The sequence below is a fragment of the Pteropus medius genome, unplaced genomic scaffold (assembly GCF_902729225.1).
Source record: "Pteropus medius unplaced genomic scaffold, Ma_sr-lr_union100, whole genome shotgun sequence".
Taxonomy (NCBI): domain Eukaryota; kingdom Metazoa; phylum Chordata; class Mammalia; order Chiroptera; family Pteropodidae; genus Pteropus; species Pteropus medius.
In genome coordinates this window covers 4,743,133-4,757,238 of record NW_024342469.1, presented here as the reverse complement: position 1 = coordinate 4,757,238, position 14,106 = coordinate 4,743,133, and the positions used below count along the sequence as shown (strand labels likewise).

The 14,106-nt window shown below is 55.6% G+C and overlaps 1 protein-coding gene and 1 pseudogene across 19 annotated transcripts in view; one reads left to right on the top strand and one right to left on the bottom strand.

Moving 5' to 3' along the window:
- TTLL1 (TTL family tubulin polyglutamylase complex subunit L1) overlaps nucleotides 1-14,106 on the bottom strand; it is a 40,604-nt gene that overhangs the window by 12,436 nt on the left and 14,062 nt on the right. For 11 of the 19 annotated variants that reach the window (XM_039863264.1, XM_039863261.1, XM_039863262.1 and 8 more), the window contains 6 exons: nucleotides 13,291-13,425; nucleotides 12,550-12,658; nucleotides 11,375-11,518; nucleotides 8,584-8,670; nucleotides 6,326-6,489; nucleotides 2,800-3,099 (listed from right to left, as the gene is read on the bottom strand). In XM_039863264.1, coding sequence (XP_039719198.1) covers nucleotides 2,970-3,099; nucleotides 6,326-6,489; nucleotides 8,584-8,670; nucleotides 11,375-11,518; nucleotides 12,550-12,658; nucleotides 13,291-13,425 — 769 coding nt within the window. In that variant the 3' untranslated portion in view covers nucleotides 2,800-2,969. Of the gene's footprint in view, nucleotides 1-1,076; nucleotides 1,547-2,799; nucleotides 3,100-3,458; nucleotides 4,251-4,289; nucleotides 4,378-6,325; nucleotides 6,490-8,031; nucleotides 8,440-8,583; nucleotides 8,671-11,374; nucleotides 11,519-12,549; nucleotides 12,659-13,290; nucleotides 13,426-14,106 lie in introns of those variants that run through there. The other 8 variants (XR_005652908.1, XM_039863258.1, XM_039863255.1 and 5 more) reach the window with 6 other exon arrangements.
- Nucleotides 7,312-7,430, top strand: LOC120603050 (uncharacterized; annotated as a pseudogene).

Genomic DNA, 14,106 nt, shown 5'->3' with positions numbered 1-14,106 from the left:
GGGGTCCCAAGTGGATGTGACATGGCTGTAGTAGGCTGACTGGCGGGCGCTCCAGCACTGGTCCAGGTGGCAGACGGAGTGAGAAGCCTGTCACGGGGCCTGGGGACGCTGAGCTGGGGGAGGGGGGACACTTAGGAAAATACCTGCATTCCTGGTTTGAGAACCCACCAAGGAACATTGGGGGAGTAGCCCCAATGAGTAGCCTGTTTGAGAAGCAGGCAAATGATAGGTTTACTCTGGGAAAAAAATCAAGCAAATCAAATAAAAAGACTCATTGTGAAAATGACCAGATGGTGCAACCCTCAGATTTTGTAAACACCCCTCATCAAAAGGAAAGCAAACAACGGGAGCTGATAAGGCATCAGAAATTGTCATTCTGGAAGACTCCAAGGGGGGGCCACTGCAGGAGTGATGAGCTGTCTGTCCGTAGGCCTGTAACTTTCCAAGCCGGCTTCAGACCCCACGCACTTCCTACCCGTGTGTGCTCTGGAAGTGTCGGAGGAAGCATCTGCTCCAGAACATAACACCGCTGATGGAACAGTCAATATTTGACACAAATCTGTTTAGCAGACACTTGTTCTCACCTCACAACCTGGTCAGCAGCAAACCGATGACCTCACTCCCTTCTTCACTCAGGGGTCAGCATTCCCGGCCAGGGACACCCCCCCCTCCTCCAGCTATGTCTGCGAGGCAAAGATAAAACAGCTTAACGGGGCACCTGGGCTGTCAGAACCAGTGCCGGGACAAGCTGTGTGGGGAAGCCCCGGGCGAGGCCCGGTCAGGGGGATGGCGCCCCCTCCTGGTAAGAAAACGCAGAGCTGTGACAAGAGCCGGCAGGGCAGGCAGTGGCACTTGTGATTTCTGAGGTGAATGTAATTAATCCTTTTCATACACAGGTAGCAAAGGTTCAAAGAGCCACCGACAGCCGTGGGACACTCATCAGCAGCAGAGCCCAGAGGTTCAGAGCCACACCCCGCATCGCCATTAGCCCTAAATGTCGAGGAATGAGGGCCAGGCACACACACGTCAGAGTTATGAGCTGGAACTTCACACTTAAAGTGAACAGAGCACACAAATCCTCCCAAAATGCAATTTATTGGGATTCTGACTAAATACCATTTCATTATGCTTCTCCCACTTTACACAGTACCACGTTCATTTAAAAGGACCTTTTCCCTAAGTGGCAGTGAGACATTGTTAAGCATATGTGGGCGCATGTGGGCACAGAGACACACACACATGCCATGTAAAAGTGACACATGTTCACGCATGGGTACGGGAGAGACCTCTATCTGAAATATGTCCCCAGGGTAATACTGTGAGAACAAAATTCCAATACTAACATCATCACAAAAAGTAGGTGGGGAGTTTTAAACATAAATTCTAGACAGTGAATGAAGCACCAGTAAACAGGTATCGATATGATCTCAGTAAAGACTCTTAAGAATAACATCGTCTCAGGATTATTCGAATGCGTCGATCACTCTGCCCAACTGAGGCTTCCTCCCATGTTTTTCTGTAAGTCACCAGTGTCCAGGATGGTTTCCTATAAACACACATGGAGAGCTTGTCGCTGCTCTGGGCTGCCAACAGTGCTTACCTCTGCTGCAGCACGTCCAGATGCTGTCATATGAGCCACACGGCAGGAACGACCTGGTTTCATCTGATGGAGTGACTCACCTACACAACCAAGACCCACCTCTCCTGAGAACACCTAGACAAAGCCCTTTGTAAAGACAAATTACCGAGGAATATTTCTAACTGCTTGTTTTCCTCAAAATCAGTCAAAAGGAATGAAACCAAATTAGCTGTCAGATTACAAATCTTGCTTTCTCACAGCAGCATGAGTCTGTAAGACATCCAGGTTTCGGTTTTAATTTGGTGCAAAATTTTAAAAACATGAATACCTTAAGCTAGATCACATGCTGAAGCTTACTTTCTGCTGAGCTAGTTTCGTACATTTAGTTAGTTCTTCCAGCCCTACTGAAAGACTGTGATGTTGTGATTTATAATAATATGTATTTGCTCTTCACCTCAGTTCCTGGCACATCGCTCCTAAAACCCTTGTAATTTCCTTCCTAAGAGCTCCAGGGGCATCTTTTCGTTACAATATATAGCTCTGTTCACAGTTCCTGAAATGGCTCCAGCACAGAGGGGTGAAATGTGTGCCTTTTGTTATGCATAACAAGCCCCTTGCAACGGAGCCAGAGTTTGCACTAAGGCAGGCCTGGTGTGGGGGCTCCTGGGTAGCCTCGGATGGGGCTGGTTGCCAGGGGAACACAGCACATGATCACGGGGTTGGCACCGTCAGGCCTATCCTTCAGTATCTGGGGAAGGGAGAAGGGCTGGAGGTTGAACCAAGCATCAATGGTCAATGATTTAATCAATCATGTCTGGGCAGGGCATGGAAGTCCTGCGTCCCCCTACCAAACCTTGTCCTGTGAATCTGTGCCTTCTGGCAGTTCCTGAGTTGTGTTCTTTATAATAAGCCAATAATCCTGTAAGTCGACTTTTCCTGAGTTGTGAGCCACTCTTGCAAATTAACCCAACCCTTGAGAGGGCTGCAGGAACCTACAGCCGATTGGCCGGACACACAGGTGGCAGCCCAGACTTGTGACTGGCATCTGAAGTCACAGGAGTGGAGGACAGTCTTGTGGAACTGAACCCTTAACCTGTAGGATCTGCCGCCATCTCCAGGTAGATAGCGTCAGAACTGAATTGCAGGACACCCAGATCTGGCTGGAGAATAGATAAATCCCCACACGTTCGGTGTCGGAAGTATTGTGAGTGTGAGTAAAGTTCCCCGGGAATGGACTCCTCAACCGTCCAAAGAAGAGCTTTTATTTATTTATAGGGCTTAGGAAAAGAAATAAGCTCTAGAAAAATGTCAAAATTGGCCTCCGGGGAGGGCCCGGGCACAGTTAATGGTTCTGGTAGGGTCCAGGCTGGAGTCGCGCTCTTTCTGGTGGTCACTTCCAGCTTGTGGAGATGGTCCTCCCTGGGTCTCTCGACCGGCCCCCTTTGGACCCTAGCGACTGGCTTGATCTAGTTCTCAGCTCTCGGTCAGCCCCGTCCCCCTGCGCCAGCTCCTCATCGTACCTAGCGACAGAGGAACAAAGAGAATCTCCAGAATCCGGCGCCCAGGACGGCCATTGGGCTGCAGTCACCCAGAGAAGCAGCCTCGTCCCTGCCCCACATGCCTCCAGCCCACCTGCCCCCCAGGCGGCCTTGGCAACCCACCAAACAGCACCGGAGGCCACGGGCATGTGTGCGCAATCCTGTTAGACTGTTGCTGTGGACAGTCCGCAGCCCCCAGAGCTGACATTTTATACAGGCCACCAGATCGAATGTGGCAATGACCCCCAAAGGAAACATGAATGAGACAGCAGGACAGTGAGGGAGAGAACTGAACACGGGAAATACTTTGCACACAGCATGTGGGGGCAGGTATGACTAACCCCGCTCCAGGCAAGGCAGGGGCTGAGAGAGGCCTGTCCAGCAGGAGGCCAGGCCAGGGTTCCGCAGTTCGCTCACGGGAAGGGCCGGTGACCCCTCCAGCAGCTGCGACCTGCTCGCCCCAGGAAGGACGATGCGTCGGGCCTGTGTGGTACTGAGTGACGGCCCGCGGAGGAGGTGCGGCCTGGGCTTCTGTGGCACGAGGAACAGGCTGGACCGCACCGCCCCTGACCAGCTGTGGCATCTGGGTTGTCCCTGGCCTTGCTCGTGCAGTGGGGCCCCCTCGCGGGGTCCCATGATGGCAGTGGAGTGCCGCGGCATCCACTGCAGGCCCTGGCGCCACATGGGCTCTGGCGGATGGAGTTACCTTTCCACTTCCTACCGGAGGAAACGGGCTTGCAGACGTGTACCGGGCTGAGGTCACACGGCTGGTGCGTGGCAGAGGCAGGAGTAAATGAAACCCGGGACTTCAGGCTCGTGGAACTTTCGACCCTGCAGATCGGAGGAGCGGGAACACTTCCCGTTCCCTCTTCAAGCACCTTCACGGGCGGTGTGTGCGCTGGCCACGCGCCCTGCGGCCCCTGCCACACGCAGACCCTCGCCTCAAACGCGAAGGGTGCTAACGTGCTCAGTTATGCTGCACTGGCTGATTTTGCTGACCTCTGGAAATGGCTATTTGTTATGTTTATTCTCCGAATCAGAATCTACCGGTTGAGTATGATGTGTAGTGTGGGTCAGAAACTTCTGAGGGTGGAGGTGTATTTACTGCATCGTGCTCCTCATGGTAAACGGGGCTGGAAGGGAAGGGCGGGCAGAAGAACAGCTGACTGCTGTCCGTGTGGCAGGTGCTACGGGGCTTCCCGCTGCCAGGGTGGGGACACTAGGGCGACAGCACGTGTGCCCCCTTTCCTCCCCGTTTCCCTGAGAGACAATGCAGAGGGAGGGCTCCCCAGGGACCCTGAAGGTTCCACCTGTGGGGGTTCTCCCAAGAAGCCTCCCCGCCTCTCCCACCCCAGGGACGGCGGGAGCCCCCGGGCCCCCATTCCTACGCGCTGGCTCTGCTCCCTGCTGTGTGTCTGCCTCACTGTCGTAGGGGCTGCAGGGCTCTGCCCCTGTGGCTCACGGCCACCCCAGCACCTCCTTCACGGGGTGGGTGTGCACGCGAGAATCTGCTAAAGCACGGAGGAAAGAACCACGTACGGGTTACCAGTTTCACTCAGCATTTGTGCTGGTCTGTGGAGCTTAAACGCACAAAACAAACAGAAATGACCTGGCAAGCAGCTGGCTTCTGGGAGAGGCTGTTCCCAGGGGCGGCGTGGTCACTGACAGAGCTAACACAGAGGACGGTCAGACAGGGTGGCTCTTCTCGGCCCCCACCTCGTCTGGCAGACTGTCCGGGGCCCAGGACAGCATTCGTGAAGGCTGTGAGAGCAGACGGGGCACCGCGGAGCGCTGCGCAGGGAGTGGACACAGAGCGAGGCCCCGCGGCTCGCGGGCCGGGAGGGCGGCAGAGCACCGAGCGCCGGGTGCCAGAGCCTTGCACCCCGCAGGGCCCCCGCCTCCTCCCCTAGCAGCAGCAGCCTGCCACTGCCACCGCCACCGCCGCTGCCATGGACTGCTGCCAGAGGCCGCGGCTGTAAGCCGACAACGGGATCTTTGACCTGGAGGTCGCCTTAAGCGGTGGGGGAGCGGGTCCCGGATGGTGCACTCAGCTCTCTCAGCTCCACACTGGAGCCTTCCTCGGGCAGAGAAATGGGGGGACGGGGGTTCAAGTCCCCACGCCAGCAGCGCTCACCAGCTGTGAGCCTGGGGTCTGCGTGCCTGTGTGAGGTCCGCTAACTAGTTCGCCCTTTCCTTCTTAAAAACGCTAAATCGCACACACTTCCGCTGCTGCGGAGCGTTGGCGAGAGCCTGACACGGACGGTCCTTCGTCCCCAGCTGTCTCCCCGGCTCCCGTCCTTGGCTCGCCTTCCCCCCTGGCCCCGGCAGCAGCACCGGGCGTGTCCTTCCACGTGTCCCCGCTCACCCGATGGCATGTAAGCCACCACACATGGACATGCGCGTCACGCAAGGGGGTGCTGCGGTCACTGTTTATCTTTCAGGGATCATGACGCACCCCTTTCTGCAGCCTGCTTTCCTGCCGCGGCCCCCGGGCCCCCCGGCGCAGCTCCAGGTCCAGCTGGTGAATGGCCGCCTGCCAGTCCACGGTGTGAACGAATCGTACTATGTTCAGCCCCCGCCCTCCTGCTGGGCATTCTTCCTGCTTTTCATCACTACCAACTCGTCACTTAACCTCTCTAAGCCTTTGTTTCCGCATCTGTCAAATGGACCTGATAACACTCACCTCACAAGGCTGCTGGGGAAACAACGTGTGACGGTGCGCGAAGCACTCGGCAGCGGCTGGTATGTGGTGAGCCCCGATTAGCCATTGTCATCATTTCTTTCCTTCCCAACTCTCTAAGTCGGGTCGCATTATCCCCATTCGAAGGGTGTACAGACTGAGGCCCGAAGAGCTCCAGGGTTCCTGGGTGTCCTCCCATTCCAACAGCTGGAGCCGGGGCACGAGCTGGGCCTCTCTGCCCAACAGTGACCTGGGCGAGGATAAGCCATAGGCCTCTCCTGCTCCTGCCTGGCCCAGAACCTCGGCCCGTGCTGGGCATGTGGCAAGCACTTCACTGATATTTTTTAAGCAAAAGACCAGAGGCCTGGTTTAGCACCCAGACACGTTTCCGTCCCATGACATCATTAACAAATGAAATACTCTGTCTACATATGGCGAGCCATGTACACTCAGAAAATCTAAGTTGGGCCTTAGCACCCCTCAGTCTGAAACACACGAGGGTGACAGCAAAGTCACATGAAAACTCACAAGATTTCGTAATTGCCAAGAACTTCCTTTGGGGGCGATTTGTTCCATCTGCAGTCTGGAACCATGCCGCCAGGGACCGCAATGTTCAGGGTGTCGCTGACCAAGCCGTACTTCAGGACCCGGTCGCTGGCAGTGCTGGAGCTGAGGGATGGGGATGCATTGACCTGTGAGAGGAGAGAAGCCACGCTCTTCACCTGTGTCACTTACTCAGCTGCCATGCATTTAGGTAAAGCTGCAATTTCATACTGCTGATGTGAAATGTCTCAGGGCACCTTGTTGCAGAAGCACTTTGTGATCTACTTTCATTAGCTGTTAGATGAAGCATAAATAACATTTAAAGACAGGATTAAGATTATGAACTACAAATTGGTCATCGCACAAATAAAAATTTTAGGTCAACGTGTATCACAAATACGATGTCAGTGTCAACCTGTGTGTGAGCTCTGTCCTAAGTACCAAAAGCCGCCCAGAGCTCTCCTAGAACCAGTGACTCAAATGACCCTGGACGAGCAGCACTGTGGAGCTGAAGCAAAGGCCATGAGCCCCTCTTTTGCTGCGAGAACAATACCTCACTATAAAGCAACATTCTGACTCAAATGAAACCCACCCAATACATGGGAAGTTAGTGCCCTCAGGCCTCTCAGGGGTTAAGCAATGCCAGAAAATGTGCCTGGTGACATGCAGACACTTACTCCATGGAGAGTCCCCCAAGCCCTCAGTCACCACCTCTTTACTCTCGCTTCAGGCACAGTAGCGATGGCCTTGGCGAGCCGTTTTCTAAGGTCACGGGACAGCAGAGGGAGCAGATCTGCAAGTCCTTTGGGTTTCTGCCAGGGTCAGATGTCCTTCGGCTCTAGCAGGACATGGGCTATTTCATGTGCAGTGAAAGGGAGCGTGGGCTTCAGGTGCCCTTGAAATTACTACGTAGTGTACCCCAATACCACGATTCTCATTACGAAGGTGATAAAATTTAGATGTTATTATGTGTCTACCGCCATGCCACCCTGAACAAACCCGATCCCGTCTGATCTCGGAAGCTAAGCAGGGTCGGGCCTGGTTAGTACTTGGATGGGAGACCACCTAGGAAGACCGAGTGCTGTAGGTGTAAAAAACAAAAAAATAAGGAATTGTAAGCTGACAAGGTTCTTGCAGTCTGAGAGGTCAACCAAGGGTTGCCTCGCCTTAAAAAAAAAAAAAAAAAAAGATGTTATTGTTAGAAGGGATATTCTCAATTAAGGTCCTAGCTCAAAGAAAGGCTGACGTCCATTCAAGCTATTCTGATTATGATAGAAAAAGAGAAAACACATTTTATATAGCCATATCTATAGATATCTTCCCCTCCCCCACCTCTCCACGCGCACGCGCACACGCGCATGCGCACACACAGGGCACTAGCAGTGTAACAGCAAGTGACCTGGACAGCACCGTCCTGGAGCACAGCTCCCTCTCCGATCACGTGACTCTTCCAGGAGCTTCCTGCAGGGGTTCCCACTGACGTCCCCGACACGGGACCGCTCACCACAACTTGCTCTGGAGACCTGGCTTTCCTGGCTCACATGGGGCTCAGCTCAAGGGCCTGAGCCGCCCACCTCTCCGCGAGCGTGGTGAGGAGACCCGGCACTCAGAGGCACTCACGGGAACAGGAGCCAACAGAACAGGTGGCTTTGTTCTTGCAGCACGGCTGACCCTGTGCCAGCACCCACTGCAGCTGAGGCAGTCGCCCAGGCTTATCGCAGGAGAGGGTGACGTGTGTGCACGTCACTCTCTCCAGAACTTTCTAGAACAGCTGCCATTACATCTCATCTATGCCTCGAACAGGCAGACAAATCCACTTCTGAACTCTGCCTTCATCCAAAGAAGATAAGGTTCCTTATCTCTGGACGGTACCACTTCCAGAGGGTTTCCAGGTCTGTAAGCTCCTTTCCTGAATGGGAATGACGTCCCCCGAGGACAGGGCAGGGCCTCTGAGCATAGACTCGCCTTCCGGGCCACCCTGGAGCACTGGGGCATCTGGGCCACTGAGCTCTCATCTGTGGACTGGGCTCACTGGAGGTGAGGGATCTGAGTGGGCTCAGTTCCAACCATCGGCAAACAGACAAACCTGAACCTCTCTCCCGTTACGTTTGAAAAACTCGTCAGAGACCCTGGTCATGCCACCCGGCCTGAGGAGCATTAGGCTGGGGGCTGGCGACCCTGACGCAGGGCAGCGACCTCTGCACAGGCCATGGAGTGAACTGGCACACGGGTCGTGAAGTTACCTCGATCAGCCAGGGCTTCAGCTTGTCGTCGATGATGATGTCATAGCCGTAGCACTCGAAGCAGTGCTTGTCGTTGTTCATCACCGGCTGCAGAGAGAGCGACCCCGGTTACACGGCCAGCATCAAAGGCCCCGAGAGACTAGCATGTCAGAGATGCGGGTCCTGGAGCCTCCGCCCCCAAGGCGTGTCATCTCACCTCCATGACCGGTGGGTCCCAGCCTCCACCCCCAAAGCCCATACCTCCCTTCCTTCCTGACCCTCCTCAGGGCTCCGAGGTGGACGCTTTCCTCAAACCCAGAGAGGCGATTTATAAAGCAGTCACTGGTGTCCCAGGCCTCATGCATCAGAGGCCGGACGACGAGCAATGAGCGTCTCCATGAGCACGAGACTGTCCTCAGAGTGGACAGCGGTCTAGCTCCAAGCCCAGGCACCTGGAGTCACAGCTGTGCAGCCTCATCACAGAACAACCAACACTGTCCACCAGGCTGTTAGTCCCCTCTCGCACCCTTAGGGACAGGAGTGCCAGGTTATCAACTTCCATTCAGTTCCACCGCATAAACCATTCTCCAGGTGCATCAAAACCCACCGACCGCTCACTTGAAATGCAGATTCCCGGGCTCCACCTGAGCTGCCTGAATTAAAACCTGTGGGAGAGGCCCAGCAAGCAGGCGGCACAGTGAGTGACCCATACGGACACGACAGTGAGGTGTCTTATATGTTAGTGGACGCATGGACTCTACTCAAAACACTGGATTTAACGCAGGAAACTCCTGCTAAGCAGGTAGAGCGCCCCATTGGCCTCTCGCTCACAGGGAGGGACATTAGGCGTGTGTGGGTGGTTTCGTCACATGATTTAGTGGAACTGCGTTTCCACCGAGAGCCTGGTGTGTTGGGCCCGGCTAGTGCTGCCACCACAGTCCCAGACAGCCGCGGCAGGACAGGAAGTCGCTAACCCTTCTTCATCCCTCAACGCCGCTGTCTCCGGCCCGCTGAGCACTCTGCCCCCCAAGCTGTGGCTCCCAGCTTCTCCCTGCCGTCCCGTGTTCTGGGTCAGGTGCCCTTTCACATGCGTCACCTCCCATGCCACACCTCGTGTATCACTGCAGCTACCTGCTTCTCTGCTGCTTCTCCTCTCAATTCTCTAAAAACGACACACTTGGTAAAAACAGGGCGGCTAAATGTTTGCTAAGTGAAGAAAGACTGAATAAGTAAATCCCTGCCCCAAACCCCCTCAGAGCCTTAGACACCCACGGCTTCCCAGCTCTGGAGGCTGAGGCCCAGGAGTTGACGCCCAGAGGCTCCGGCCAGAGGACTCCGCCGTGAGACAGCTGAGGGCTGAGGCCAGAACACAGATTTTGTGATCCGACAGCCAACCACTTCTCAAAGCTCGCCAGGACCGGGGAGACAGAGCAGGCTAGGGAGGGCGTGGGAGGGCCGGCTGAGTCAGGCATTAGGACTCCCACGGTCCGCGTTCGTGGACTGCCAGCTTCACCTCCACCTCAATCATTACGTCAACCTCTGCAGAGCATCGTTACGCACCAACCCCGTGACGTCGGCTCCTGGGAGCCAATTCCACAGAGGCTCCAATAGGCGGGGCCCTTGTGCAAAGTCACTTGTCGGCTCGTGGTGGGGCCTGGCTTGAAATCTCTTCTGAGCCCAGAATCTCACACTCACTCCGCACCGTGACCCCCGACCCGCGCTGTCAAGGTACAAGGAGGGATCTGTGGGGTAAGGGACGTGAAACGGCCCCTAAGACACCTCTCCAAAAATGAACTAGATTAGCTAGTTCCTGCGTTTTCTTTTTTCATTTTTTTGGCATTAAAACTGGGTTTTCTTTTTCCCATCAAATGTTTCCTTTAAACCAAAAGCAAAGACTGAAAACACACGAAGTGCTCACGTGGCACTTAGTGAAAGAGGACGCGCGCTGAAGGCAGGAGCAAGTCAGGGAACGCCCGGAAGCGCCCCCTTTCCATCTGTCATCACCTCCACCCGGTTCTTTCTGCAAAGCTTTCGCATGCAGGGGGAGTCGCTGCAAGCCGATGTTTTCAAGGTACAAACGGGGGAGAGGGCCCTGCTCTCCCCTGTGCAGGCCTCGCACACGCGTTTCCACACACGAGTCCACAGCACACGTCCCCCAGAGCAGCGATCTCACACGGCCCGGACTCCGCCAAGCGAGGGAGCTGTTCCCACGGGCCGGGCTGTCAGGAGTCCCCCGAGCAGGCCGGGGCCCCAGTGACTGTCCCTCCAATACCTGGCTCTGGGGCTTTGCTTATGTCATCGGGGATGACAGGCACCTCGGACAGCGGCCAGCACGCCGGCGCTCCAGTGCTCACGCCTTCCCTTTCCCTCGAAAACAGCTGCTTTAGCACCGTGAGAGGAAACACAAACTCTGCACGCCAGCCAACAAGTGTGAGACTTGAGGCTCAAAAACATGGATGGCTCCGGCCCTAAATGTCTGTGAAACAGCGAAGCAAAAAACCTAAAAATGAGGGGGCTGCTGACAGTCCTCTAAAACACCAGCTTCTGCCAACACGTTTGTTACTGATTTAATGGGAAGAGAGCCAATGATGACGGGGACAATCCCGGGGCCTGTGGCTGCGGCAAAGGGCTTGGCTCCTGGCACGACCTGGGCAGCACCTGGCCGGAAGCGGGCCCCTCTCCCTCCCTGAATCTCCTCGGCATCTGGCAGACAAGTGGGAGGTGAGACCGTGGAACAGGCAATTTTCAGCAAAGAACGAGAAGCATCTTGCCGGCTGTCTTCCCCTCGGCTGCCTCTGTGCCCGACACTCACCGCCACGGCCTTCAGCGACTGCACGATGATCCAGTGGATCTCGTCGAACAGCTTGTTGGTCACCTCCTTGCCCCGGGTGCTCTCCAGGTAGAGCCGCAGGTTGCTCACAGTCCACTTGCCCCCGTGGATGTGGTTGTAGTCCTCCTGGCAAAGCGAATAGGGGTGGGGCCTCAGGCCATGCACCCCAGAGGTGCTCAGCACCCCAGAACACCCCTTGGGTGCCTCTCCTTCCTCAAGGTGGGCCTGGCCCCAGGGGGACCTGGGCTTCCTACCTGAGCATGGTTTTAAAGTACTGACTCTGGAATGTTCTCACCAGTAAGCATTTCTACCTTGGCGCACATGCGGTGGAGGGCCGCCCAGACCCCTTCAAGGCCAAGGCACCTCTCGCTTCACCACTATCGCTCTGGGGGCTCCGGCCACCCTGACGGCCCTTCAGCTCCTGTGACGCTCCTTCCCACCATAGGGCCTGGGCGCGTGCGGGATCCCCTGCTGGAACACTCCCCACCTCCACCTGAGTACCCCCGCTCATACTTCAGGTCTCTGCCCAAGCACCACTCCTGCAGGAAGCCCTCTCCAACCACCTACACGAGGGGACCCCGTCATCATTCCAGGCCCTTCTGGCGATGCGCTCCTTAGGACCAGAGCGCATACCTCAGCGGGTGATCACACATTCACCGTGGGGCTGTCTCACGACTGTCTTCCCCACAGGCTCTAGGTTCCATGACAGCAGGGACCACGGGAGTTTCTGCCCACATTGAGCCCCAGCACTTAGCATGGGACTGACGCAGAGACAGGTCCCCACAGCACTTACTGAACAGATGAATGACTGGGCTAAATGTGCTCAGTAATCGGGCCAACGACCCCTAAAGCACTAACATCTTCTCCTTTCACAACTAGAAGCTCTGAGAGCCACATTAACTTGCCCAAGGTCACAGAACTGGAGAGGCACAGCTTGACCTTGGGGCTTCCTTTGTCCTCGAGTCCCCTCCCCCCACCGTGGGCTAGTTCAGCTGATGGCCCAGGACAGCAACGCTGGACACTGAGGACTCCCATACCCCGTGGGTGCCAGGGCATCTTGGTAGTACCACCATGCTCAGCCCACCGTCTCCCACAGAAACAGAAAGCCAGCCACAATCCGCCCGCTTCCCTAAGCTCAGGAGAAACGCAGCGCTCACCCCGTGTTTCTGGATGGCGACGTTGGTGAGGTGGACGAACATGTTGTCCAGCTCGCTGGTGCTGCGGGTGTACTTCACCGTGCAGAAGCGGCAGAACCCGAGCTTGTACCTGCGGGGAGTTCAGCGTTCGGGGCCATTCGATGCCGGAAGAGCGTGAAAAATAACACTCTGTCCTCTAAAGAGCTGTGGGCCGGTTTGTTTCAAACTTTGAAAAGTGCTGCTTCTTTTTGTTTTTTGTTGTTGTTGTTTATAACGGCCTTATTGAGACGTAACTCCTATGCATCATGTAACTCACCTACCTACAGGAAACTATTCACCAGTTTCTGGTGCATTCGCAGAGCTGTGCAGCCATCACCCCAATCAATTTTACAACATCTGCGTTGCCCCAAAAAGAAACTCTGTGACCTTTAGCGGTCACCCCGCAACCCCAGTGGTAGGCAAACGCCAACCTACTTTCTGCCTCTAAAAGATCTGCCTATTGCAGGTGTTGCATAGAAACAGCATTGCACTCTGTGTGGCCTTCTGCGTCTGGCTTTTTTCACTGAGCATGTCTGCCTGGTTAAAAGCTGCTTTTCATTTTGAAGACTCACGTTAGCATCAAGGCTAGCCATGTCACTCAATACTTATCACGCGTCAGGTGCTATGCACACGGTGTGCTTCGCGGACCCTCATTACGGTGCTAAGGAGTAGGTGCCACATCAAAGCACGGTCTCCCCAATGGAAACAGACCCCGGCTCTCACATGTAACAGCGCAGCGGGCGGTACGTGGACACCAGCACATACAAGCGCAGGTCAAACTTCTTCCCGCCGATCAGTAACGGGTTGTTGATATAGAGAGAGATCACATAGGCCTCCTTAGTGGACTGAGACACAAACCTACGCGTGTCAGAGATAAACAAAATTAGACGGCACAGAGCAAAGGTGCTCGCAGTCGGTTGGCAACCAGCTCCCTGCCTCTAAGTAAGAAGAGAGAGGTGGTGTCCCCTGGAGACGGTGGCAGCAGCTCCCAGGAACCCATCCGGGGAGTGCTCCTTGGGCTGACCCACCTGGGGGCTAGCAATGCACTACACAAGAAGGCACGGCCGCCATGCTCAACACAGGATCACAGTGACCGTTGTCAAGGACTTCGCAGAAGCAGAGTGAGCCTCAGACGGGACGGGACTCCCAGCACCCTCCGTTCCAAGGAGTCCCCAACCCAGGGAGGAGACCTGACCCGACCAGCCACCTAGCGTCACATCCGTGCTGACCACACGTACCAAGGGCGCCCGGGTGCGGATTAACTGGCCGTCCCCACGTCCCTGCAAGGGCGGTGCTGTCGGTCTGCCCAGATGAGGACCCTCAGGGTCTCACAGCAAAATGTGCTCCGACAGTGAGTGTCAAGGATCCGGGTCCCAGGTCTTAAGCAGTTGCTCTGCCACCCCCAAACTCCATGACTCGGTAGGTATCACATCAACTTTGGGATGAAGAGCAGCCTGCAAGTCTCCCTGCTCCTGTGACCTTCCACTGGCTTGTGGGCCATTTCCCTCTGCACCTCACCTCGTGGGAGCGTGTGATTAA